This window comes from Apteryx rowi, unplaced genomic scaffold, assembly GCF_003343035.1.
Source record: "Apteryx rowi isolate R43461 unplaced genomic scaffold, aptRow1 scaffold_11, whole genome shotgun sequence".
NCBI classification, from domain to species: domain Eukaryota; kingdom Metazoa; phylum Chordata; class Aves; order Apterygiformes; family Apterygidae; genus Apteryx; species Apteryx rowi.
Window position 1 is genome coordinate 5268700 of NW_020447308.1, and position 26776 is coordinate 5295475.

The window sequence follows — 26776 nt, forward strand, 5'->3', positions numbered from 1 at the left end:
ATGGCCGCGCTCAACGGCGCCGTGGAGAACGGGCAGCCCGACAGGAAGGTGCCGCCGCTGCCGCGGCCCCTGCGCAGCCTGGAGGTGAAGTACACCAAGGTGAGCGGCCCGGCCGCGAGGGGAGGCGGCGGGCGGGCGGCTGCCGTCGCGCCGAGCTGAGCCGAGCCTCACCTCGGCGGAGTGCGTGCTGGTGGTGACAGTTTTCCTTTTTTACTTTATGCCCTCAGCTTGATTTTTTTTTTTAATTATTATTATTTTTTTCTTCTCTGATACCCTAAACAGCAAACCCGTGGGGATGCAAGGGGCGTGTTAGTCCCTAAAGCGAGTGGGCGCTGGTGTCGCCTCCAAGGGTGCTGTGGTCTCCCCCATGCCCAAAGCCCAAGAAATCAAATTAATTCTTCAAAAAAAAAAAAGCCTTGTGCTGCCGGCCATGGCCCCTCGTAGGTCTCTGTGGGGGCCCTTTTCCCCTCGCCAAACCTATCCGTTAGCGTGTTGGGCGCCTTGTGGGTGGCTGCCGCCCCGTGCAGAGGTGAAGCGGGACGTGGGATGGCGCCTGCTTAAAATAGGCTGCTCTGGTGGGTTTTATCTGTGGGATCGGCGCAAGGCTCCCTGCAGCGCTGAGGCAGGATCGGGCCTCCATGGGGCTGGTGCCAGCGAATGTTTTTGGSCTCTGGCGAATGCCGGGAGGAGGGACGGCGTCTGGCAGGATTGGGCCTAAGGAAAGGCTGGCGGAGCGGGGTTGAGGCCATCCAGCAGCTCCRTAAAGTGAGCGGTTTTGATGCCCTTCCTGTCGTCTTCTCCACCCTGATGGAGCTGCTCGCGGCCTCCCTGCAGGACGAGGAGTTAAGGTAGAAAAACCAGCGTGAACATGCTCCGCTTGGCTCCCAGAGCTTCCCTGAAAGCCGCTGCGGCGCCCTGACCRCTGGGATCTCTCCGAAGGCTCCCGAGCGCAAGACACTCGGTCCTTCGGACATGACGTTGGCCGTAGCGCGGGGCTGAGCGCCGCCGCAGCGATCCCTGCTCCCGAAGCAGCCGTAGCGCTGCGATAGCCCTGCCGCTTTTTGTTCCACAGCAGCCTAACCGCTGCCTCTGCGCTGGGGAAAATACCCAGGCTCGTTACACTTCTAGGCGGCCTTGATTGCCATAACTTGAACTATGTGGCTGGATGAAAAGGGCTGGAGGGGAGCCTATTAATTACTGTTACTGTTATTAAGCGTAAAAAGGTGCAGACCTTGAACTTCATTCCCTTGCAGTGAGAGAGAGTAAACGGCGATAGCTGTTCCAGTGAGGTGTTGATTTGAATTGTGTCCAAAGAACTGAAACAGATTAACAATTAGTGGTAATCACTGGACTCAATTAATTTTGAACATCCCAAATTTATCCACTCTTTTTTTAAAGATAAACTTGTCACTTATCAGCAAATTGTATCCGCAGTTGCTGATTGCGGAATGGCGTAATGCTGCACAAATGGCTCCCTTCCCTGTGTCCGACATGGGCACGGCCAGTAGAGAATTCTTCTTAAACATCCAAATGTTCTGTTTTGTGTTATTTTTATTGTTGTGAACATTTTTAAATACTCCTTTGGGGTCTGATCCTGCAGCCGTGTGTGTTTTAAAACATGCTTTTTTTATTCTCCAGAGTTTAGCCAGAGACTGTGCACTAAAGGTATCTAGATACGTATTTAGAAGTRGAAACCAGTGTTAATTGCAAGTGTGAGTTTGACATCTGCTTTGATGCTCCCAGTGCATCTGAGAAAATAATGAGCAGCAGTCAGTTTTCATAAAACTGTGAGGGGTTTTCTACAAGCTCTGAGTTTCACCAGATGTTTACAGCTGACGGTACACTTTCCTCTGTTCGGTGGAGATCTTATTTTCGGTTCTACCAGTTACTGGGCTGGGAGAGAGGAAAGGAAGATTTTCAACAATTTTCACACATATTACTTATAGAGCAGCTTAATACTTGTGAGCTGGATGTGTGTTGGAAGTGGTCTGTCCACCATCTAATGTCCCGCGTTCTAGGCATGTTGCATGAACCGCTGATAAACTGTTCCAATTGCGTGGGTTTTCTTGTTTTTTGTTTTGTTTGACTCCCCATACTGAAGGCTCAAGCTATGCGGTATGACTCCCAGAATCATGCCAGTGTATCTTGTATTTAAAACAGTCTGATTCCATCGTTCCTGTGTTCCAGCACTTGTTACAGGGACATTGCCTTCCCACCCCAACCCATAGAATTAATGTTTAATGCAGGGACTGAGAAAAACGGTATCCCCTAGTCCTTAGTCTGTAATGTTACAGTCCTTCTTATCTCTTACATTTATAATGTGGCTTTCTTCATTTGTGAAACAAGGGCCAGCTAGAATTAATGTACTGTTTTCTTTCTATATAATTAAAATGCAGCACTTGGAAAACAGAAGTACTTTAGGAGCATTAATGTCAAGTTAATTAATATTTCTAATGTTGCAGATTTTCTTGTGACTTCATTTGGCAACTTGTCGCACTGAATTTTCTTTCTCCTGGGCCTGATCAAAACAGGTGGGCATAAAAATGCAGCATCTGTTCCAGTTGTGTATCAGATGCTTTTGCAGAAATAGTCAGGGAAGAACTCATTTCAGAAAAAAGCTACTCGAAGAAAGAAAATTATGACCCGAAGTGGTGGGAATTTAGATGTAGGGGATGCAACATTAATCTCCTTGTAGTGTGTAGAGACTCATAGGCAAGATTGCAAACATGGAAGACTTCCAAGTAAAAGTACTAGCTTACAGCCGCTAACGGGGTACTAATAAAGATTGTTTCCTCTAATCTTATTTAAAGTTTCTTTATTTATAAAACATAACACTGCCAAGTTAGATCAGTGTGGATAAGATGCATGTTGAATCAATTATTTGTATATAGGTATTCATGTTCTGTTTACAGTGAGTAACAGCACTCTAGTATTTAATGCATTTTCAGTTACGCAACACTGGGACTGTTTGTTCTTGCTCTGGAAATGCAATATTTTGAAACACTTAAATCTTGTCACAGACGACTCCAAGTGACGTGGGAGGCTTGATCTATCCTGTGACAAGGCATGGTGGGGTAGAACTGAGCCCGTACTTACCATCCTCTGGTCAGTGCTGAGGGCCAAGTCATGGAAGTAGCCCAGGGCAGGGTACAAACAACCAAATAATATTGTGTGCTGACATTTCCATTGTAACACATAACAAGGGGCTCCTTTTGCCTGAACCGTATGGATTTCTCTTGGTGTCTGCTTCTTGTTCCCATGGAGATGTATTTGAAAAACTGTCTGTTTCTCATTGCCARATTATGGTGTTATACTGTGTGGGCCCCATCCTCTGTCGTCTTCTCACTCAAAACTGACTGGATATACGAAGGCTTGTTGGTCTGTTCTCTGGCTCAGGTTCTAGTTTGCCTGAATGCTGTCTGTATCACAAACACAGAGCCTTGCAGGGAGGGCCTGCATGCGCTTGGCTCCACCATCAGTGGAAACTGAGGATCCTCAGGACCTTTGAGGAGTACTTGTATCTCTTTTTTTTTTCTTTTTTTACATCACCTGCATCAGTGCTTTCTTTCTTCCCCTCCTCTTGCTCTCTATTCAGATATTTATTAACAATGAATGGCATGACTCCACAAGTGGAAAGAAGTTTCCCACCTACAACCCCTCAACGCTGGAGAAAATTTGTGACATTGAGGAAGGAGACAAGGTAAGTGTTGCTGGGAAGGCAGGCAAAAGACAGCTTCCAAGGGATTTCCTTGTTTAGGAAAGGACACAGAGGAAAAACTGGCTTTTAACTATGATGTACAACTGGCCAGACTGAGCAGGAGGCCTGGAACGCTGGATGTGCTGATTGAGGATTACACTGGGTGGGTGGGATCAGTCCTGTTCAGCTCAGCTGAGTCACTTTCTCTTACAGATCAATACAGGAAATGCCCCCTGAACACTGGCACAGGAATGAGATTCAGCATCATTCATATGTTTTAAAGCTGCAAAGAAGTAGCTGCTCTAAGTGAACTTTCCTGACAGAACTTGGGTCTCATGTTAGGAGTGGTTTATCCACATGCTGCATGGCAACCTGTTAGACACTGAACTGAAACTCATCCTTCTTTTAAAAACAATCAACAAATAATCTGAGTGCTTGGGGAAAATTTAAGCTCAGTCACACAAATGGTACCTGCCTTCTGTTAGAGATCCCCTGTGGTGATACTCCTCCGACTGGTATCATGGGTTCTGGTATCCTGCACAAACATGACAATTGTCAGTTAAAACAAAACCAGTATCTCTCAAGAACATTAATGGTCTCTGGCTTTGGAGCACTGTACTGTAGCCTGGGACATAACTGCTTGGGTTTGGTAACAGCTTGAGGTGAAGAGCAGTTGGATGTGGCACTTTGTACAAAACAGCCCATCACGCAGGGGCCAACAGGACTGCTGTATGGGGAAGAGCTGGCCAAAGGGTTTGCTTCTCGTAATATGTCACGGGAAGGTGATTCATGGTTTCCCTGCCATACCAGGGCTTTGGCCGCTCATTGCTGCGGGCAAGAAGTAATAGTGTGGGACACTTCTCCCTGTACTGTGGTATCTTTTTCTCAGTATCTAAGCTTGCCCAACACTTGTGAGGCTGGATGCCTGGYTTCCAACTATGTAGCTGCCTTGAGGATCCTTTGCTGGTAGAGGTGACACTAGTTGAGCAGGGACAAAGTGTTTTCTGGTGTTGTACTGTGTAAGTGGACAGAGCCTGACCCTTCTGGAGAGGAGACCAGACGTACTTGATCATAACAAGCCCCCAGCCTTCCTGCATGTGGCACATAAGGTAGCAGTTCTCTTTTTGGATGGCACTAGAAGTAGCCTTCTTGGAGACATATTGCTATGGTGGATTGTTTCATCCATGGGGTAATTGCAGATGGGGGCAGAATCTAACATTATGTGTAATTCCATTATATTAACTGGATAGGATGCTTAATTGTGTTTAATTGCAGTGGCATGTAAATGATGATGGAGTTAACTTTAACTCTGATGCAATTGGTTTTTGCTAGGCAGAAACCATGACTCTGGTGGTGTTCCCTGAGCTAAGTGTCTCCTCAAGCAGTTACAGAGCATTACATGAGTATTTCAAGCCTGCTGCTTAATGACTTAGTCAAGGAAAATTTTTATGCAGAACTAAAAGACTGGTATTGCAGCTTGTCTCCTTGAGACTTGTCCCCACCTGAGTACAAGAGTAGTAGCTTTCAGCTTCTGGTTTGCAGGAGTCACTGAAAACCTTTCCTTGGAGCTAGTCAGTGGAGCCCTCTGCCCGTGGATGCTCAGCACAGGTCCCTGACTTGTAGGTGTGTAGAATAATTGGAGGCAAGGATATAAGTTAGCCGCACCTTGGGTGCTAAAAGCCTCCTCTTCCACCTCTTTACATCACACCAATTTTTTCTGCTCTAAGTAGGTTTGTGGGACAGATTGAGTGGGGCTAGACCAAGACTTCAGTTAATTAAAAGGCTGAGTTAGGGGTCAAAAATGTCCCAAACCAGCTGTTTGACTGCTGGTGATACTTGACTGTGTCCCACTGTCCTCTGGGCCAATTGAATCCCCTGAAACTTCCTCTGCCCTGGTTGAACATCCCCATCCTAAATCTGACTCCAGTCTGTTGGGTTGAAGCTCCCTGTTACCGCAGAAAGTGGTGAGCTGTGTTGGGTGGTGCTTTCCCTTATCTTTGCCCCCTGGGGCAGCCCTGCTTGGCTGTGCTGGTCAGGACCACAGGATGGGTGGCAGTTCCTGGTGCTGGCTGGGCTGTGCTTGCCTTGGGCTTGCCTTCAGACTGACTGGCAGCAGGACTCTGCCTCCCTAACCCCAAACAGAAACCTGCCCCTCCCTGGCCGTGCCAAGTATGTTTGGTTAGGCTGCACGTGACAGGTGGGAATTTGGCAGCTAATACCTTGGCAATGACAATTTATTCTGGTTCTGAAACTTGGCCAATATTTTATAAGGTTAGGAGCAAAGGTTTTRTTTGTTCCACAGTTAAAAAATTTAAGACAGAAATGCCTTTTGAAGTGATAGGGTGATAAAGGGAAGTCTCAGGTGGGAAAGAAGCACTGAAAATAAAATGGCAAATGCTTCTGTTGGATGCTCAGAGGCTTTCTGCCTTCCAAATAAGCACCAGGTGTCCCAAGTGTTTGCAGGTTGATAACTGTGACAGGAATAAATTTCTTCAGTAGATTTCTGCCCCCAGTGAATGATGCAGCCCCAGAACCTTCCACCCTTTCTTGCTGTTACTGTGTCAAGGCAAAAATACTTGAGCCGTTGCCATTTCTCTGGTGCTGTCACTAACACTTGGAGATGGGCTGTTTTCTAGCAGCTTGTCAGCAAGGGCTGGGGGAAGGGGGCTGCCTCCTTAGAGGAGTGCCTGGGTCAGCTGGCTGCCACCGAGCCTGGGCAGCAGGGCTGCAGCTGTGCAGACTGGCTTTCTGCAGAGCGAGTTTGCCTCCACAGGGCAGAGCTGTGGTTTTGTCACAGTCGTTTCTGAGCAGTGCTCCCTCCTACGTGGATCTTTGAAGTATTATAAGGGGGTTTTGTTCACGGGCATCCTGCCCCTTTCGTACTGCAAGGGCAGGCTGAGGTAAGAGGATGCAGCCATTTTACTCCCTGCAGCAGACTATTTCCCCTCCAGCAGACTGGTAATGCTGTAGCTAATGCTTTTGTACACTTTCCACTGTTAAGATGCTGTTCGTAGCTGATTGAAACTTTGGTTCAAACTTTACACCAGTGCAATGTGTAGACTGTTTGCAGAGGGCTTGCAGGGGAGCTCTGAACCTGTTCTGACTGAGCAGCTGAAGTATGCTCATGCCCTGTGTCAGAAACATGCCTTTCCAAGGATGTGTGCAGTGGAGTTTTTTCAAAGAAATAGCAATTGAATCAAAGTAAGACAGTCTCCACAGGGCGTACTCCATCCCTGCATGTCTCCTAGCACTGTATTGTCTACATTGAGCCAGAAGTAGACCTTCTTTGCAGGTGTTTTCCCAGCTCTGGCAGTATGAGGAACAGGGACTGCGGGGTGATGGTCTCCAATGTGCTCTGTAGCTTGGTGCTTGAGGCAGGAGAGAGGAAGAAGGTGCAGGACACAAGTAGAGCAATGATGAGCCAGACTTGCAGTAGAGGAGGAAGGTGGAGGAAGTAGATTAGAACAAAGATCCACGTGAGTTTGTTCAGGGGAAAATGGTATGCGGTTGTGTAACTGGGGGTTGTATCATAACACAAGCACCCAGGGTAGGTGTAAAGGTTTTCTGGCATTTCCCAACACTCCAGTGCTTGACTTTGCAATCTTAATATTCTCTTAGTGGAGCTTTTTATGTAATACTCAATAAATTTTGTATAGATCAAAACTGAGCACTGGGACGCGCAGACCTCCTCCTTGTGGTTTTGTATACTGCTGTGTGTCCTTGGCACCTTGACAGTTATGAGTCTGTCTTTGTCACGCATTGTGCCTACCTATTGCAACATCCCTGTAATGAACACACCATTCAGACTCCCCTAATGCCTAGTCATAACAGGATGGATTAAGAATGGCATTTCAGCCCTCCTTAAGAATTTCCTTGTTTTTGCTGGTCTGAGCTCTCAGGCCTATTGAGAGTGTGCTGGCTTACAAGATCTCACTTGGTGGTGTTGCCCTTGAGGGTGTTTTGGGGAAGCTTTTTTGCTTGTCTGTTAATGACTGCAATCCCCAAGCCACTGAGTGTATGTGCCCTGAATATCTAAGAAGGAAAGGGACAAGAATGAATATAACTGACCACATAATCATCACCCATCCAGAGCCTCTGGACAGCAGCACTATGACATTGTCATCAGTAAAGATGCACTTTTTCCACTGCCTCTAAAAGAGTGTGTTCAGCGGTGATCTCTGCAGGAAAAGGGCAAAGCCCAAGTGCTTCACTGCTTTTCTTTTCCTTGAGTAGAGCATCACCAACATGCAGGGTTTCAGGGGAAGAGGCTCAGGGCAGCTTCTCTGTAATCACAGTAGCTTGCAGTCAAAATGGGGAGACAAGGGAGAAGGGGAGAAGAGAGGGACTGTGGTCTGCTTGTCAGGAATGCTGCTGCCTTTCTCACTGGCTGGTGTGAGTGCATCCTTGCAACCCACAGGGATGGGTGCCTCTATCGGAGTAGCAGTAATGGCTGTCCAGCTGTCCTGCAGGATCTTCCCTTCCTTCTGCCCCCACACAGGCTGTGCTGTTCAGCACAGCTGCTCCCTCTGCCTGTGTTTGAGCAAGAGACTCCTGGGACAGGTCGGAGCCTCGGCGAGTTCCCTGGGTCTCACCACTCCAGCAGACAACCGCTAGCATTTGCAGGAGCTGCAGCAGGGCTAAGGTGCTCCCACGTTTAGAGGGTAGGGAAAATCTGGGCACGTGCTGAATTCCTTTGCCCACACGGCCATCTCATCCCTGTTCCTGTGAGTGCCAGGACCATGCCGTTGGCACTCAGTGCTGTGAACGCTCTACCAGTGGCACAGGCTGCAGCCCAGCACTGCAGACCTGACTCTCTGAACACTGTTGCTCCCTGCCTGGTCACAGAAGCTGATTAATCACTGCTAAGGAAAGATGTGATCAAACCTGATGCACTTCTCGTGTTTCTCGTCTGCTTTGTCACTTAAAATATTGCCTTCTTGCAGCTTGAGTCTTCGTTCCAGCAGGCAGGATGGAGAGGACATAAATGCACAGCAGTTGGTGGTGCATTCTGGCTTTTGTGATGTGCCAGTTATTTTGAATCCAGATTAACTCAGCTGGAGCGAACCATGCCTCGAGCACAGCCCCAGGTCTCTGACCCCATTCTGCCTGTCAGTGACAGGCACCAGGGAGGACCGATGTGTGAACATACAACAGTTGCTCTGCTGCCTCTGCCTTGCAGCCACCCTTGCTTGACCAGAGACATTCTTAACACCCTGTAACAGCACAAGTTTCTTATAATGGCTTCCTCACCAGCTCCCTTCTGAAAGGGTGGAGTTCTTTTCTCAGCAGCATATGTCAGCCTATTTTTAAGCTGTGTAATCTACCTGAAAAGAAGAGGAGCCAAATTTAGTCCAAGGTGTCATTTCAGTGGATGATGACTTGCAGTTTTCTCTGTGAACCTTCAGTGTAGGAAGACATTGTGTTTCCCTATAGCATTTTCCTTGGTTCAGCACCGCAACCTTCCCCCTGGAGGGGGAATGGCCAGTCCTTGCTGGAATAGTGTGGGGGTTACCTCGCAGTTGTATCCCACACTGCAGGGGAGCGTGATCCAGCCTGACTGGACAGGACTTGAGATACGACGTGTGAGAGCTGCTAACGAGGTGCTATGAGCAGCAATCAAGGCCTGAAACCCTCCCTCCTTTCCCATCCCCCTGAGCCACATGTTGTGGTGAGATGCAAAGCGTTCTCCATCAACTGGAGTGAGAGACAACTGGCTGTGCCAGACATTACACAGAGCAGGATCCTGTCCAAAGCCAGGGTGAAATACGCTTTATATATATGCTTGGGGTACAGTCCTGACTTTGTGGATGTTGATGGCAGCATTCCCATTGACTTCATTGGCCAGGGAGGTTGTCCTTGACTTCACTTTTTAATCAATGCATATTGGGTGGGAGGGGGGGAGCAGTCTGCTGGGGCATGCTGTGGCCAGAGCAAATGTATGGAGCTTCCCTCTCTTCCCACACTGCCATTCCCAGGGAATTCACTGCCCTCCTGAGTAGCTGCTTATGTAAACAGAGCTGGATTTGGTCCAGGATGCAGTAAAGCAATTGGAGAGAAGGAGAGAGTGGCACTGTGCCACTAAGTCCCTCTAGTTGGAATGCTTCTGCCCTACCACTGGGTGATGTGCAAACCCTTCCTGACTGGTGGAAGTATTCTTGAAGCACAATCTAGGATCTAAGGGAGCTTTCTTAGTGTGTTAATTGTTATTGATGTGGGTTCGCATGGGAGAAGGTGGGACTGAAGAGAGGGGTCAGAACTGTGATTGTTCCCCTGGCTAAAACCATGGTCTCTCTCATGAGTTACTTTCCATCCCACGTTTGTTTAGAGGATGCTGATCCATGCAGACCAAGGATCTGTCATACTTGGGAAGCTCTAATGGGAACAGCACTGAAATCTTGTTTCTCCATTTTCCCTGCTTTGTCATTTACATGCTATACTGGCAGGAACATGGTTCTGGATTATTCTGTAAACAAACCAGTTGCATAAAATTCCCCTTGAAAGACCCTATTGGCACTTTGACCCCAGGTTGTTTATCAGCCCAGGCCGGACCCAAGATGTCTGAAGCCACTTGGACTTGGACCTAAGCCTACAAGATCCCAGGAGCAAAATGGAGGTGGTCTTGTCAGACAACTAGGTTTTAGCCACCACAGCATCACCTATGAGGCAGCCTTCTGGGGTCTCTGTGCCACTGTCCAGCACCTTTTGTTGTAACCTAATATTTTCTTGTTTGCCTGGCTGCTCCAGCCTGATGTGGATAACGCAGTGGAAGCAGCAAAGGCAGCGTTCCAGAGGGGATCTCTATGGAGACAGATGGATGCCTTAAGCAGAGGACGGCTCTTGCACAAGCTGGCTGATCTTCTTGAGCGAGACAGAGTCATCCTTGCAGTAAGTATAGTGATTGGGGAACAATGATGAACCAGCAGCACTGGCTGATAACTCGGCTCCATCCCTCCAGTTTTGCTGCATCCCTGTCTCATGTCACGTCCCTTTTAAGGTCTCTAGGGAGGAAGGAATCCCACAGTAAGGACCTACCTTCTGGCTCCTCTTTTCCCTGTGCCCACTGCTGACTTAGGCTGCCCGCTCCCATCCCTGTTCTTTGTGCTGTACAGTTGGGAAGCCAGGTAGCTTTTTCAGAGCTGATGGGCTTTGGTGTTGGGCAGTGACAGCTGCAAATTCTTCCTGAATTCATTTCTCATATGTCATTCTGGACTTTATTATCCCAGTCCTGTATTACAGATTTCAGCGTTTCCAAAGGAGAACCACAGTTCAAACTTGACCTAATTCTTTTCCTTTTCTCCCATACAGGAGTAAGGGATTTGGCCTTGTCTTTTGGAGAGTCTAGAGTGAGAAACAGTCCCAATGTTTCCCACTCAGAGAAACAAGTAACAGTGGCACAGGCTCAAACTTTCTCTCTGGTGTGTTTAGAGCTCTCACACTGACCATATATATTCTCTGGAACTGGATGCATAGCTTTTCTTTCTTTTTTCTCTCTCCCCCTTTCTGTAGAACAGATGGGTCCAAGGAGAACTTACAGCTTATCTTCCTCTTTCTACTGGATGATTTTGGGGGTCTTAGAAAATGGCTGTTGGTTCTTGTATATGGTTGAATTCTTCTCAAACTTTAGCTAGTGATTGAAGAGATTATAAATATTAATGCTTACAATTTTTAAAGCAATAAATGTATTCTCTCTTGGTTTAACAGTCATCAATATTCATATCTGTCTCCCAGGTTAGGTAGCATTCACATACCTAAAAAAGAGAAACTCAGTTGGTCCTTCTTTATTACAAAGATGCAAGGCCTCTTTGGCTTCTTTGCAAACTGTTTCCCCTAAAAAGAGGGGGTCTGGAAAGAGAGAATCTTTCCCTTGTTGGATGTTATCCAATATTTAAAATGTGTGTAAGTGGGAACTGTTTCTTTCCCTACTGAGTGTACTGGCTCAGGAAAATCTCTTTATAGCCATGAAGCTGTGTTAACTTGGACTTCTGCACTGAAGAACTATTGCTAATGATTCCCCATCCTGTCCTGAGGAAGGAATCCTTCTGGTATAGAAGAAGGGGAGAAGGATCTGAGCTAAAATGTGCTGCAGTGGTAGAAGCCTTGAGACTCCGTGGGACTTGTGCATCTTTCCAGATCTCCCCCAAATCCTAGCATCTCTCAGCTTAGAGTTGCTGTCTGTCCATACCCAATTCCATCACCAGTTCAGCGCAGCGCTTTTGCTCTGCTTGTCTTCAGGAGTATGGCATTCATGACATGCAGTGCTATTGCATACTGAGTTACTGAGTTGAAGTCCCCCTGAGGCCAGCAGTACTTAAGGCATGTGGGATGTGCTTAGGAGCCTGTATTTGCATGACTATTTTGAGCTGGGTCTCTTCCCTCAGCAGTGTCTCTGAACCACATGGCAGACTCCAGTTTCAGCAGGGCAGAAACAAAACCTCCAGGTCTGAGGGCAGTTCTGGCCCACAAATAAAAGGGGGGAAAAAAAGAATATGTGTGTGTGAATAAACCCTGTTCATTTTCTGCCCATTTCTTGGTGTAACTTCAGAGGGACCTCCTTTTTCCATAAACCAGGGCACTCATTTCTAGCTTTCTGCTGTCCTTCTGATCTGGGAGGGCTTGTCTGGCATTGTTATTCTCATTGCAGAAAATCAGCCGTAGCTGCCTTGGCTGCATGCTAAGTAATGACTTATAAAAATCAGTCATTTTAGCAGACGTTCAGAGCGGATAATAATCCTAGTCATTCCAAGGGGAATGTCTTTTTGAGTGCCGTTTGGACCCTAATGTTTGTGGAAGATGACAGGGTATGACTTCATATGTAAACAAAGATGTTTCAATCTACCAAGGGATAGTACTTCCTTTATGGATGTGCTGGCCATTTCCACCAATATCGCATTTAATGACCTGAGTAGAGAACAAAGCATTCACTGAGCTAATGTCCAGAACTGCAAGAAGGACACAGGCCCAAACTGGACTCCACTTAGCGCAGCTCAACGTTAGTGCGACTTCAGTGAAGCAGCTTCTCCATTGCCTCAGTGTAAGCACAGATCTGAGCCCAAAGGTTACTTTACTAGAACTCTGTAAAAAATGTGTTTTCTATCATCCTGTGGACAAAAGAGGCTTTTCAGAGGATGCTTTTAATACTGTGAAGCAGGAAGCAAAGTAGATTTCCAAATAAAAGTGGGTCAGACTGATTTCAGTGACACCATCTGGAATCCAGAACATCTGTGTTGGAGGGTCAGTTACAGTGAAGTCATGACACTTGCATTGCATCTGAGCAGTGCCCCAGACCACCGCCCTGTGTCCCACCCACAGCCACCTTGTGGGAGCTTCCAGAAGACAGTTTCATTGCAATCACTGAACAAGGCAACCTGTGCATGTGTCAGGGTTACTGAGACTAGTTGTCTCCATCCTACTTTATTTGTATTAACTAACTTGTTCCTCAAATATAAGGTGAGGGAAGGAAACCCCATGTCTGCAGCATAAGGCAAAAGAAAATTGAGGAGTTTGTCTAAAAGCTTTTTTAAAAAGAAAAATATTGACATGTCTGACAGTGCACGTGATTTGTTGTTTCAGACTCTGGAAACAATGGACACAGGAAAACCTTTTCTGCAGGCTTATTTCATTGACCTGGAAGGTTGTATAAAGACACTTCGATATTATGCTGGATGGGCTGATAAAATCCAGGGCAGAACTATCCCAGTGGGTAAGTTCCTTCTGACCCAATCTCAGAGCTGGGATGGGATCAGGCTTGAGGGGGGGGGGAGGTTTTGTGGGAGGGGGGTGCAGGGAAGACCTGCTTCTGAAAACCTGCAAAAATAACCTTGTATTTCCTTTCTGTCTCAGGATGCATTTTAAGTAGATACATTTCAAGATTTAAGGTAACAGGAGAATAATGTGAATGTCAGGATAGACCTCTGGAAAATATTGGATGGGCTGTTTCATCACTTTTTTAAGAGAAGCCTTTTGTTGTTAAATTCAGACTAACTCCTATAGAAACCCCCCACCACACACACGCTTTGTAAGGGAATTCATGCATTAGGAATTGCTGAAATGGATTAAGATGCCAGAGAATGTGGAGACAGAGGTTTCTAGAGATGAATGTAAGAAGGCAGCAGGGCTTATGTTGTCCTACACCAGACACCACAGGGATGTGGCAAAGAGTTGACGTGAACTCCAGTTGTGCGTCCTGCTTCACTGATGCTCCAGTGCCCCTGACAGTGCTGGCCACACAGATGCTTTGAGAAATGAGATAGTGTTTTTTGTTAATTTTTRTTAAAGAGAAAGTCTGAGATGTTGACTCCTCAGGAGCCAAAGTGCTGAGCTCTTGGAGGGGTCCTCTCAGGTTTTTGACACTCGGAGAAAGTTATCAACACCCTTCCTAGATTTCATAGCCAGAGCAGTCACACTGCACTTCTGTCACTGTGACAGAGAGAAGAACACTTTGGCTCACCTGTACAAGTGCAAATATGGTTATGGGGAGAACAAGTTAAGACAGTGGATATCTGCAGGGCATGATGAGCAATGTGGTATATTTTGAAAATCAACCTGCTCTGTCCCTGCATGCTGCTGGTCACTGAGGGTGTATGAAGGACAGGCACTGCAGACAAAAATTACTCACCAGAGGAAGGACTCTGAAGGGCTGAACTAGTTCTGCCAGTCCAGTCAGCAGAGGGTCTAAAGACAGTGATGTCAGTCATGTAAACTGAGATCTGTCACCCTTCTTCAGATTGACATGAAGTGTTGCTTGCCCAGAGGTTGGTTGTTGATACTGATTTGAGATCACTTCTAAAAACAATAATTAGAAATTTTTGAGTTTTCAGTCAGATCTTCCTACTGAAACTAGGCTTTCTGCAAAAAAGAATTTGTAAGGAAAATGTCCTTCCTGCTTTCGCTTTGAAAGAGTAATCACAGTATTTTAGCATAAATARCATTACTTTACTCCCAGAGTTCCATCTTCTTGTGATTTCTTACCAAAAATGCAAGTCCTATTACATGAAATGATTCCTGTACAAAATGGGTACTTCAAGGAGAAAAGTACTTTGCTTCTGTCAGTGAGACACAAGCTGAATGAAATTCACACTTGTTCTTCAGTGTAGTAAAGAGTTAACCTCCCCTGAGCCTCAACACAGGGAGCTTGTGGGAGGAATCGACCCAATGGTTTTAAAAGGTTCCCCTGTGAACATGAGCAGCGTTTGGCTTTTGAACTAACACAAGCCTGTTCTCAAACAGATCTTCATCCTTCTGCGGTGTCCCAGGGGYGTGAGTTAAAATGAACAGACACAGGGTTATAAAGTTCTGTCCCCAACCTGTTAGTGTGCAGTAATCTTGTACTGTTTCTGCAGAAGCAGGGGTTTTGACTATTTTGTCTTCCTTTATTCTTTTGTTTTGCAGATGAAAACTTTGTCTGCTTCACCAGGCATGAACCAATGGGTGTCTGTGGAGCTATAACTCCAGTAAGTAGCAAAGATGGTGCCCTGAATCTCCCTTGAAACTGGAAGGAATGCATGCGCACTCCCTGTCTCATACTGCAGCCATTCGCTTCCTAGTTAAGTACAGCTGTTCTGCAGGGAACTCCCTTTTCAGTTGCCTGATGTAGTTTCTTGTGTTACCCCCATGCCAATTCCTCTTGGCAAGGTAACCTCCTCTGCAGTGGAAGGGTGGGTCTCCTAATCAGATGCTGTTCCTCTCTAAGGCTGACCCCAGTCAGCAGAGACCAGTCAGAGCTCTCTGACTCTTCCGCTGCTGGGACAACCATCTTGTCATTACATGTGCTTGCTTCTTGCTGCCTGGTGCTGATGCATAGTTTTGAGTTTTAAATCATATTYATTAGTAATAACCCCTGGCTGTTCTTTTAGCTTTGTGTGATTAAATCTCATTGAATACAATTTTCTTTTCCTTGAGGTCTCATTCTTTGCTGAGGGGACAGTGTGGCTAGTTCTTCGAAAACCTCCAGTTTTGGTGTGTGCTGCTYGCTTTGTTTAAGCAGACAGCCAGAAAGACTTTACAGCTACATGGGAGCCATGGTTAGTTCCTGTCTGGTTGTAACATGCTTTGAACGTGGTATCCTGCAGGCCATGATGCAAACTGTGGTGTGCAAGGTTCTCTGCTTAGATACTTGGATCAATAAAGTCCAGGGAAGATTTTGACCCCTGGGATAAGGTTAWAAGAGAGACTGAAAGAAACGTAAGTGGGGCTTTGGATTTGCTTTTGAATACCACGTCTGGTCCAGTTCCCCAAAACATAAGGGGAAATTATTCCTTTTCCTTCAGCTAGACTGAGCTTTTATCCCTGGTGATAAAGTGGAACAGTCTATTTAGCCTCGTCAGGCTGAGGAAAGCGGGAGGCCGTCAGTGTTAATTATCAGACATTTGCCTTAATAACTTTGCACAGCTTTTATGGCTGAACCAGCAATTTGACTACTTGTGAGCGACTAGAATTTGTGCCCTAAGTTCAAAACATCAGGTTTCCTGCACTGATCACCAGTTAAAAGATATCTCCCTGTCATACTTCAGCTACCTTTGGCACTCAGCAGTGCTTTTGGAGACTATTSCTTTAAAAGCCTACATGTAGGATGTTTTGGAGGGCTAATGTAAGGGAAAATAGCTGGACTCTTACCATTTCAGGTTGACCCTACATCAGCAGYACATAAAATAGAAAGGATTTCTACAACTTTGGGTGTGTTAGAAACCTAATCATCTTGGCTGAGAAGAATTCACCTACGCAAGTGGATACTGTTCTGCTTTTAGGATATTATGATCATAAAAAACATGCCAGTATCAATTCAGATATGTGATTATCATGATCTGAGTGATGTTCAGTCACAGATAAATTTGTAACACTTCATTAGAGGAACGGTCTRTGTCAAGTTTGCTACTGTGCTCTAGAAGATGTAAAATAGCAGTATTAAGTTACACATTTAAAAAGCCGTAGTTTTTAATTAGCTTTATCAAAGAAAAATTGCCTACCTGCCCAGGTGCAAATTGTTAGGAGACTTAAGTGCTTCTTTAGTAGTATGACAATCCAGATATTGCTCACCACCCTGAAACTCTGAGCTCTTGAAAGCTAAGCTAAGAAAAAAATAGGAAAGATTTTGATTCAGCTGTCTTCTATAAAGTTGTCTTTGCTTAATTTAAAATCCCTTCATCTAAAGGTCTAAACTTAGGTCTGAGAAAACAGTTCTGATGAGTAGTTAGAGATCCTTTGTGTTGCAAAGAAAAACAGAAGGTTTCTTTAAGTCAGATGAATATTTCATTTCAACCAAAAGAAGTGATTTGGTTTTGCACCTAAAAAGTTTAGGTCAAAAGTTTGATGCATACCTTTATTTTTTTCAGCAATTTTTGAAACAAATTCTTATTTCACAATGTTTACTTTTTTCAGTTTACTCCAAAAACATTTATCCAGATTTGACTCGGGTTCAACCCTATGTTTGTAAAAAAGGATGATCTGGGTCAACAAAACCACATCTGTCTCCAGTTTACTCAGAACAAATCCCCTTCAATTTTTTCCCCTGTTTGATCTCTAACAGCAATAGTCAGTGGATTTGTATATTGCTACCTGATATAGAGGGATTCTATCTCTATTTGCCTGTGTCTCCCTAGATCAATTAACAATCCTTCCTTTTTACTGTAGCTTGACTATATTTAAACCCACCTATTTAGCAAGGGAAGTTCTTAGAGAGTGCAGCATATGACTGAGCTTTATTCCAAGGTGATGTTGTCAGGCAGCCCTAAAGTCCCTTACTAACTGTTATTTTCACCAGCTGTTCTGCAGTGGAAAGATTCTAGTGGAGTTATGTCATGCTCTGAAAATGTRGAAAAGTAGTGAAGATGCGAATGTCCCAAGCTGAGAATTCAGGCCTTCAAGAAGGCTTAGGAGAAAAAGGCAAATAGGCAAATGGTAGGATGTGGCCAACTGGAGAAGATCACTGAAACGAAACAGGTTTGGGGATGAGGGAAAGGCAAGTTGAAGAATAATGCTTTAGACTAAATTCTGTGTTGTTTTGAGGCTGCTGGGTTAGAACAGAACTCATCTCTTAAAAGCTCCACTGCTAATTTGTTTGTAAGCGTGAATTTGTGGATTCCTGACATATTTGGCTTCTTTGTTGATAGCTGAAGGCCTTTGGCTTGAGCCTTGACAAGAAGTCCCCTTACTGTTGGCCTGCTTCCATCATTCCTGAAGCAACATTAATTATTTTTAATGAAGAAAACCTTTCTGCTGCCAAATGACCTTTCTGAGATTCTGCATGAGCTAGATTTTCCACTTCTTGCTTAGGCTCCAAGATCTACAAATACACATGACCATGAAAGAGATTAGCACAGAGGAAACTGATGTGGACTGGTTCCTAATTCCAAATAAGAAAACTAATTGGAAAGGAGCAATTTACAATTTAAAGGGAATTTAAGACCTCCCCTGGATCTCCATGGCTGAACAACCCACTGCAGTTTCCTAGTTATAAACCTGGAATTGGATGATATTGCATAACTCCTAACTTTTCACAGAAAACTGAGTATCTTTAAGTGAGCAGTTTCACCGCATAACTCCCTCACATAAGGATGCAGTAAAAAGTGATGCATTGGAATCCCAAAAGGGATTCTGTGAACAGCAAAAATCCTATGTAAAGTGTGGTCAAACTCCTGTAAAGAATGAAGTTGCATCATACAATGTGTTTGTCTGATTTAACAGGATTAGCTTGGGGAAYGGAGGAAGATGTAATCTGTAGACCAAGCAAGCGCACTATTATAAGCAAACACCACTCTTTGTGGCTATTCTCCCAGTTGCTTGTTTTTCCCTGAGCTGTGCAGAGGTGTGTGGGGCTGATCTGACTGACCTCCTGTTCTTGCAGTGGAACTTCCCTTTGCTGATGCTGATTTGGAAGATGGCACCAGCGCTGTGTTGTGGAAATACTCTGGTTATTAAGCCGGCTGAACAAACTCCTCTCACATCGCTGTACATTGGCTCACTGATTAAGGAGGTAAGGAAATCTGAGCATCCCATCCAGGTACTGTACTTTTAAGGTCACAAGGGAGGCTGCATATTGAATTGGCTCTGTGGGTTTTTAGGCTGCATTAAATTAAAGATTTCACAGAGGAGAGTGGGAACAACCTATGTCTTCAGTGTTTTCTTTCAGAGACCCTGGTGTCTGGCAGTGGCTAACTGGGAGGTAACAAAGATTACAAAATCTGTAGGTATTGCTCCTGTGAAAGGAAGCTGGAGAGAGAAAAACTGGTCTTTTATTCCTCTGTCTTGTCCTCCCCTCTCCCAAATGAGAGAAAGACTACTGCTCAGTTTTATTAGACAACATGGATCTGACAAAAAGGAGAGTGGTTAGACAGCAGTGTTGTGTTTGTACCCTTTTTAGACATAGGATAATTCAGCCAAGGCAGAGTGCCACAGGAAACTATTGTTCATAGTTGCTGCGTCTCATTAAACAATTTACCTACGTCTGACCTTTAGAGTCACCTGCTATACTGACATAAAGAGAAAATCACAGGTTGGGATTTCAAAATACTGTTTTAGGGCTTGTCATATAGGATCCCAAGTGCCCTCAGATTTATTCAACATACAGATGTGGTGGGAGGTGCACAGTATCTTCYGGGACTGGTCTGTACAGCATCAACCTTGTATATTTAAATATGTGACCCTAATTGTGAACAAAAGCTAAAGGTGTTGTGTGACACAAAACAATGTCCAGCATGAACAGGCACACGCCCAAAGCTAGATGTGTTCAGCATAACATGGCATCATTTAGTCTAGGCCAGAATATGCTTTAGCCTCTCAACTAGAAAGGTCTGTTCATTAGTCTCGGTCTAATTTTAATGATGATCCTATCTGTTCTTGGCTTAGCCTGGGGGAAAATAAAAGGACATGCTAATAACTGACAGTTAGGGCTCCTCTGCTAGGAGAAGTATGCAAAAGTACTACCAGTTAAGTGTCTTTCTCCTGCAGTTAGTTGACTTGATAATCACTAAATGGGTGAGCGTAGGGTGCAGTTTTTCATGACTCCCAGTTAGSTTTGTCATACCACCGCTCTTTTCACTCTGACATCCAGCTCCCCACAAAGGTGTAGCATTTCCCCAAAAGAGCCATTTCATTCTTGTGAAATTATTTTTTTTAACTGAAAATCTAATCTGTCTGGTTTTGGCAGTTGCACTTCAAGGCAGAAGTGTAATTAGAGCAGAGTAATTTTTATTTGAAGTTGCCCTCTGCTACCGCCAACAATTGGCTAAACTCTTAGGAGTTTGTCAGAAGAATAAATTTCCTTTATTTATTTATTTATTTAGAATCTTTAAAAAGGATTCAGTAGATGTTAACACATAAGCAAAACTATTTGTTGGGTTGAATGAAATATTTTTGGGTCAAGAAAAGTAGTTTGACTTTCATTTTTGCTGAAAAACAGAAAAAATCTTTCTGGTTCAGGGTGACCTGAATGAATTTTCTGCTTCCTTATGGCTTTGCTGCTGATTCTAAACCCCATTATTTCTGCAGTTCGACGTGCAGTGTTTTCTTGAAAACTGATTAGCCCAGATGCAAACTCTATTAAACTGTCTTTTGTCATTGTCACTTCCATGTAGGAACTCAGACTGCATTCCTAATTTATGAAAAAAGTCTTATCAAGGTAATTTTTTGCAAGGTAGTACATCAGCAATTACTTCCATTTTTTCTGTATTAGAAAGGAGCAATTGCTTTTACAGAGATTTTATATTTAAAAGACACAAGAAATGAAGTGAATATTTAATATCCTACAATTCCATTGTTAAGAAATGCAGGGAAGACAGCCTGTGCAGTCAGTAGTACAGAAAGGCTAGCCTAGAAAAGCATAATCCTTGAAACTCTTCTTTCAGGAAGCAAAAACAGACCAATAAGGCCCACACTTCTCCTTGCACTAGAATTTCACCTAAGGTTTTACCATTTGTGTCTTTTGGCAAAATTACTAGTTGGCTAATCTAGGTTGTAAATGTGGTGGAAACTGGCATTAGTCTGTTACCATCTGCTCTTGTATTCCTGTTTTGTTAGCCCCATCTTCTAGTGAAGTTTTACTGACTTCTTAATCCCTCTGGCCCCTGAAGAACCACAAATGTCAACGTTTGTTCAAAACAAACTTTTGTTCAGTTACCCCTTGGCTCCAGCTGCACTGCAGTAGCTGGGGGCCAAGTTTGGCCAAAAGACTTGCTCTCTTTTAACTTGAATTTGGGACTCCTCCAAGAATTCTTACTGAATCTTGGCATTTCCTAAGCATGGCTGTTGTTTTCACTCATGTCTACTCCAGTGGGTAGCAAGTAGCCATGTTACTGAAAGGTCTGTTTTCCCCAGGATGTGTCTGGTGTATTTGTATACACCTTAAATTACTTTAACATGCACTAGGCATGTCAAATACATATTAATTTTCATATTTGTGCCTTGCATTTTGATAGGGAAATGTATATTTTTGCCCTGAGCTTGATTTCAGTGAGGTTAATAAAATCAGGTGATGCTGTTAATTATTGAAGGATTAAGCTGTTTTGCTCAGTGATCTTCTGTGACGTTMCAAACATGAATGGGTTTTGCAGAACCCTCCTAGAAATGCTTATGAGTGAAAAGCTACAGAAATCACTTTGATAGTTTGTAGAGTGTGTCCTCATCCACAAGAACATGGTGCAATTAGTTTAGGCTTCCTGAGAACTGAACTACAGCTCTCAGGAGTGCAGACAGGGTCCAAAGTTTTCAAAATCCCTCTCTACAGAGCTCTATTTAACTTCCTTTTAGGTGGGTTTCCCTCCAGGTGTGGTGAACATCGTGCCAGGCTATGGCCCCACAGCAGGAGCTGCCATTTCTACTCATCACAGCATTGACAAAATCGCTTTTACTGGATCAACAAAGGTAGGTGATGGCTTTCTCAAACATCTTCTGTTCCTGTGTGTGTTCTCTCCTAAGACTGCCAGCCATAGAAGACTGAATGATTTTCTGTGTCACCAAAACCATTTTCCATCATTCCTATGTGACAGAATTTCTGAGAAGCATTTGGGATTGGTCTAATTCAGGTCCAGCTGCTTTTATTATTGATCCTTGCACTTGTGATAATCCCACACCTCTTTAAGCTGGGTTTTGCCACACTGCCACGTTTCTGTAAGAACTGTAAGTAATAGATGCTCTGATATAGGCAAGAGGGTCTACAGGAGAGACCTGTGGTGACTTAACATCATGTCATTGACCTAGTGGAGCTTCTGGGCAAGTCTGCCTGCCAATCCTGCCCTGCAAGCATGTGCAACTGGAAAACATGTCAGTCAGCCTTGAACAATTCTTCCTGGGCTTTAGTTACCTCGGAGGAACTGGGGCTTAAATAAAAACATGGCACAGTGCCTGAGGCTTCCACTGCTGACGTGGATGGGATTAACATTTCGGCTTCTTTTGAGACATGCACAGTAAAGCACCTTCTATTGGTTTTTTTCCTGTAAGTAGCTATGGCTGCCTTGTTTAGAAAAGGGGAGAAAGCGAGGCCTCTGCACTGTCACGCACCTACAGCTGTCCTCTTCTGTACCTACGTGGGAGAAAAGAGCACATTGCTTGGCCTAGTCCATGGAATTGAGCATAGGAATGGCATGCAAAAGAATTTGTTTCCAGTGATCACTGTTGCAAGCTCTCTAATGAAAAATTGCTTAGAAATGTGAATGTTTGTTTTTCCACTCACTGCTGTAGGTTTTCCTTGCAGTACATACCCACACCCTGAAGGGGGGCTGTGGGCAAAGAATGGAAATGTTCACACCAACGGTGCAGTTGAGGCAAATACAGTCTTTTCATTTTTATTTCCTTGATGACATTATTCYTGTTGAGCATTTGCTGAATTCATCCATTCTCATGCCTTTCCTCATAATTGCAGAGCGCAATCCGTTGCATAATGATAACGAATTACCCTGAAAAGTATTCTTGGTCGATAAAGGTTACTTGTTAAACATTCAAAGGTGTTTCAAACTATATGGTTTGCATTTAACAACAGTACCATCTAGTGGTTTAGTGTACATACTAACTGCACAGTTTATCCCATAGGAGAAGGTCTGTTAAGCCTCTGTTTCTATGTAGAGATCATGGGAACAAACATGAACACAATAAAGTAAAAGTTCAGTGAGTCTTTACTCTCTAGATAGTTGGTCTAATCTAGAAGCTTACCCAGATACATTCTTCTCTCCAAATCCTGGACCAGAAACTTTTAGCTCAGATTAGACTCTGACTGTGTGGAAACAATAGAGCTTATAGATTCATCCAGCCCATATGGATCTGTTTGGGTTTTTAATGAAAAAGGAGTATCCAGTGGATTAGAAGCAGAAGGAAAATCTCAGCTGCTGGAGCCTGTAGGCAAAAAGCTCCTATAGCAAGCATTGTGCTTGTCTTCCTAATCCATAGGTGTGCAGGAAACACCGAGGGAGACAGATTCTTTGCTAATGCATGTATAATTTAGAAGTGTTTTCTTCCCCCTCCACCCATCTGTGAGTTCAGCTGCATCTCTGCAGTATTTGCAGCATTATGCCACTGTTTCTGAGCCAGAAAGTGAAGCTAATTTAAAATACATTTTGACTTAGGTTTTTAAGCCCTGGCTTGGGCTCAATGCCAGCCTGAAAATACTGATATTAAACTGCATGAGAATTTTCCCGTCTAGATTTCTTATTTTCCCTCAGTGCTCATCAGATAGCTAGCTTGTAGTCATGACTCTTGTGAAGCTACGTGCATCTTGCAGCATGATGCATCACTTTATTTCTGCTGTCGCTAGGACTTGCTGAGTGATTAGAGGTGATCTGTACCACTAGGCTCAGGAGTCTTGCCTGAATTTTAAAGGCAGTACATGAGAAATGCAGACTTGGAACTGCTAGCCAACTGCCACGTGCTTTCCTTGCTCACAGCTCCACACCAGTGCAGTAATATTTTTAGGCAGAAATCAAGTTAAGATTGCCATGTTCAAAGATAAAATACAAGAAGACAAGTCACAAAATGAGGAAATTCAAAGCCAAGGTCACACTTGAAACAAAAAAAAACAAAAAAAMCACCTCCTTAACAAATGAGGTTCCCAAATAATTTTAACTCATACTGTTTCTAACAAAATCAGACTACTAAATTATGCTGACTCTTGATTTATGCTGCTCTTGTGAAGAATTCCATTTTTTAAAAATGGAAGAGAAATTGCTGTTTTCATGTTCTCCATATAAAAAAGAAATAGGCCAGTCAGTCAGAATTTGGGGAAAATATTTAAAATATTTTTTCTGTGGGGAAGGAAAAAAACTCATTTTGATATTATTTTGATTAAATTTTGAAACAAAAGTAAATCCTTCATTTCAGGAGAGGGTGGCCAGATAAATTCCACCAGAGAGTCAGAGCCGGTTCCTGGGCAGAAGGTGCCAGAACAAAGCTTGCCAGAGCTTATCTGTCAGCATCCTCAGTAATTGCTTGGGAGGGAATGTGTCTCAGCCCCTCTTGTGTGTGAAGCAGCTCAGCCTGAACTGTCAGAAGGAAGTGGGGTTCTCCTAAATGTTAAAATCACTATGTGACTTTCTGGTATGAGAGAGGTAACAGGTAAGAACAGTGAGTTCTTATCACTGCCTTGGCAAGATCTGATTTTAAATATAAAAATTCCTTCCTCATTAACCTTGGAGCCCCTTTGAGTGCCAGGCAGTTGCTCAATAGTTTGCGCTGTCCAGCATGATAAATGCCTTCTTCTGCAGTTCTGGTAACATAACTTCAGACTGCAGTTCCTGTAGTTCTCCCACACAGACCATAATTTCATATCTGCCTAAAAGAGATGATAATTCTGGGTCTGTTCTTGACCCAATACTTCACAGCAGTAGGAAACTCAAACCATTTAAGAGTGCTGTCCCTGTCTTATGCCTGCTTCAGCCACCCACCAGGCTCTTCTGCCCTTGTTAGCATCCCACTTGAAACACTGAATTAAGACTTTCAGGAGGAACAGCCCATATCCTCTTTGTGTCTCAATACTACAGGTTGGAAAACTGATCAAGGAAGCTGCTTCTAAAAGCAACCTCAAAAGAGTGACATTAGAGCTTGGAGGAAAAAACCCCTGCATTGTGTGTGCAGATGCAGACTGTAAGTATGGGCTGCCGTGTCTGTATTTGCCATAAGACACTACGAGTGTGGTGCGCCCTGCGTGCCTCTGCTGTCCTTTGGCAGCTAGCAGGGCTGGTGTTCTCCCCCAGGCCCCTCCATCCCAAAGGTTGCAGAAAACTCCTGTTCTAGAGCATGATGGCGTCATTCTGCACTGGAACCGTCTCCCAGCATGGGGAGGATCCCTGTGGCAAATGAGCAGACCATTATAGCACTGCCTTCCCTGAGGGTGGCTGGAGTTGCAGATAGGACACATTGCATTTGTGCCTCTCTGCTGTTGTGGTACCTTCCCTTTGAGCTGCAGAGCCTGAGCCAAGCACTGTTTCCTAAAATGCAGCCCCCCTGCAGACATTGCTATGACAGGAGAGTTTACTAGGACCTGATCTAATCCTTCCTTCTTCTTCCTTCCTCTAATCCTAGAGGGTCTGCAGGATTTGTTTCATGTGGTTCTCTTGTGTTAGTGAGTAGCACTAGGAGATGTGTTTAACCTGTGACCATCAAAGTGATTTTAAAAACTTACTTGGCTTGGGGAAAATACTGTCCACTTTCCTGCATAGCACGTGTAGGTTAAAAGCAATACATATTTGTGCCATCTGTTAACAGTGAGCATTACAAGGACCTGGTCTGAGCTGGTTATACAGCAGAAGGGCACGCTGCTTTCTAAACAATCACTACTGAAACTAGTCTTCAGGAACTCATACATGGTATCTAGGGAKCCACAATTGAATTTAACATGGGATTAAAAACTAGTTACTACCCTGAAYGAGACCTTGTGGAAGAAGGTGTCAGAGCCCATGACAAACCAGACCCTGGGACAAAAAGCAGGGGGCTGCTGGAAGTAGTAGGGAGCTGGTTTAGGGGCAGTGCAAGGCCTTGKGAGTGCCCCTAATGGGTATGGACCATTGTCAGCAGCTTTTAAGGAGGCTTTCCAAGGGAGAAAGGAAAAAATTAAGGCTGGAAACATCGAAAGGCAGAAACTGTGCATGTAGTAATGCTTTTCCCTCCTGGGCTGTCCTGCAGTGGACTTGGCAGTGGAATGTGCCCATCAAGGCGTGTTCTTCAACCAAGGGCAGTGCTGCACGGCTGCCTCGCGAGTGTTCGTGGAGGAGCAGATATACCCAGAGTTTGTCAAGCGCAGTGTGGAGTATGCCAAGAAGCGACTCGTTGGAGACCCCTTTGATGCCCGAACTGAACAAGGACCCCAGGTAACTGTGTGCCTGAGAACAGTTGTTGTTTGGTTTTTGGTTAAGCTTTTGTTTAATTCTCCTTGGATAAATATTATCCTTGTGAATATGGTCCCAGCAGAAGCCCCAAGGGGTGAGTAATGTATCATGGCTTTATTTTTCTTTCTATTTTAAATACCAGTTAATCACAACTGTTGAAATGTTATGTTGTAATTTTTTTTTAACACAAATGTATTTAATTCACTACTTAGCCAGCTTTATGCAAGGGGCTGTCTCCCTGGTACGATAATACAAAACTTGTTGCAGTGAGGACTAAAGATGCACAGAAGAGCGCAGCTGCAGAAACGATCATTCAGCTACTGGGCTGTGTTGGTGATGACAAGTAGTTAGAGCCCAGAGACTCGAGTCCCCACTTTCCCTTTCCTCTTCTGCCCCCTTATGATCCTTTGGTGAGGTTTCAGCTGAGTTGGAAAGAAGAACCATGCCAAGCCAATGTCACAACCAGTCTTGTCRATGCTTCCAGAGCCTTCATCTTATTTCTTCCTTCCAAATTGATCTGAGCTGTGGTGGAGAACTCTGGAAGATGATGATCCTAGGGTCAGATCTTCAAACAAGGCCACTGTTTGCTACTAAAATTAAAGGGAGAATCCCAGAAAGCTGTAGCCTAGGTCATGTGTTCCCAGTGCTACCTTTTTCTTCCTTGATACGGTACAGGATTCCCCAGAGAAGGGATGACCCTGGGGGACATCTGCCTCCTTATCTGGAGCTCTAGGCCCATGCACACTTGATACATATGTGGCAAAACCTTGCTGCATAT

At 44.5% G+C, this 26776-nt stretch overlaps 1 protein-coding gene across 2 annotated transcripts in view; it reads left to right on the top strand.

Annotated features, from left to right (window-relative positions):
* The window catches only part of ALDH1A3 (aldehyde dehydrogenase 1 family member A3), a 36787-nt gene continuing 10011 nt past the window's right edge, over window positions 1–26776 (top strand). Inside the window, exons 1-9 of one of the 2 annotated variants that reach the window (XM_026074119.1) lie at window positions 1–99; window positions 3596–3700; window positions 10442–10582; window positions 13268–13397; window positions 15086–15147; window positions 18537–18665; window positions 21437–21550; window positions 24655–24757; window positions 25796–25980. In XM_026074119.1, the coding sequence (XP_025929904.1) occupies window positions 1–99; window positions 3596–3700; window positions 10442–10582; window positions 13268–13397; window positions 15086–15147; window positions 18537–18665; window positions 21437–21550; window positions 24655–24757; window positions 25796–25980 (1068 nt within the window). The remainder of the gene's footprint in view (window positions 100–3595; window positions 3701–10441; window positions 10583–13267; window positions 13398–15085; window positions 15148–18536; window positions 18666–21436; window positions 21551–24654; window positions 24758–25795; window positions 25981–26776) is intronic. The other variant, XM_026074127.1, reaches the window with a different exon arrangement.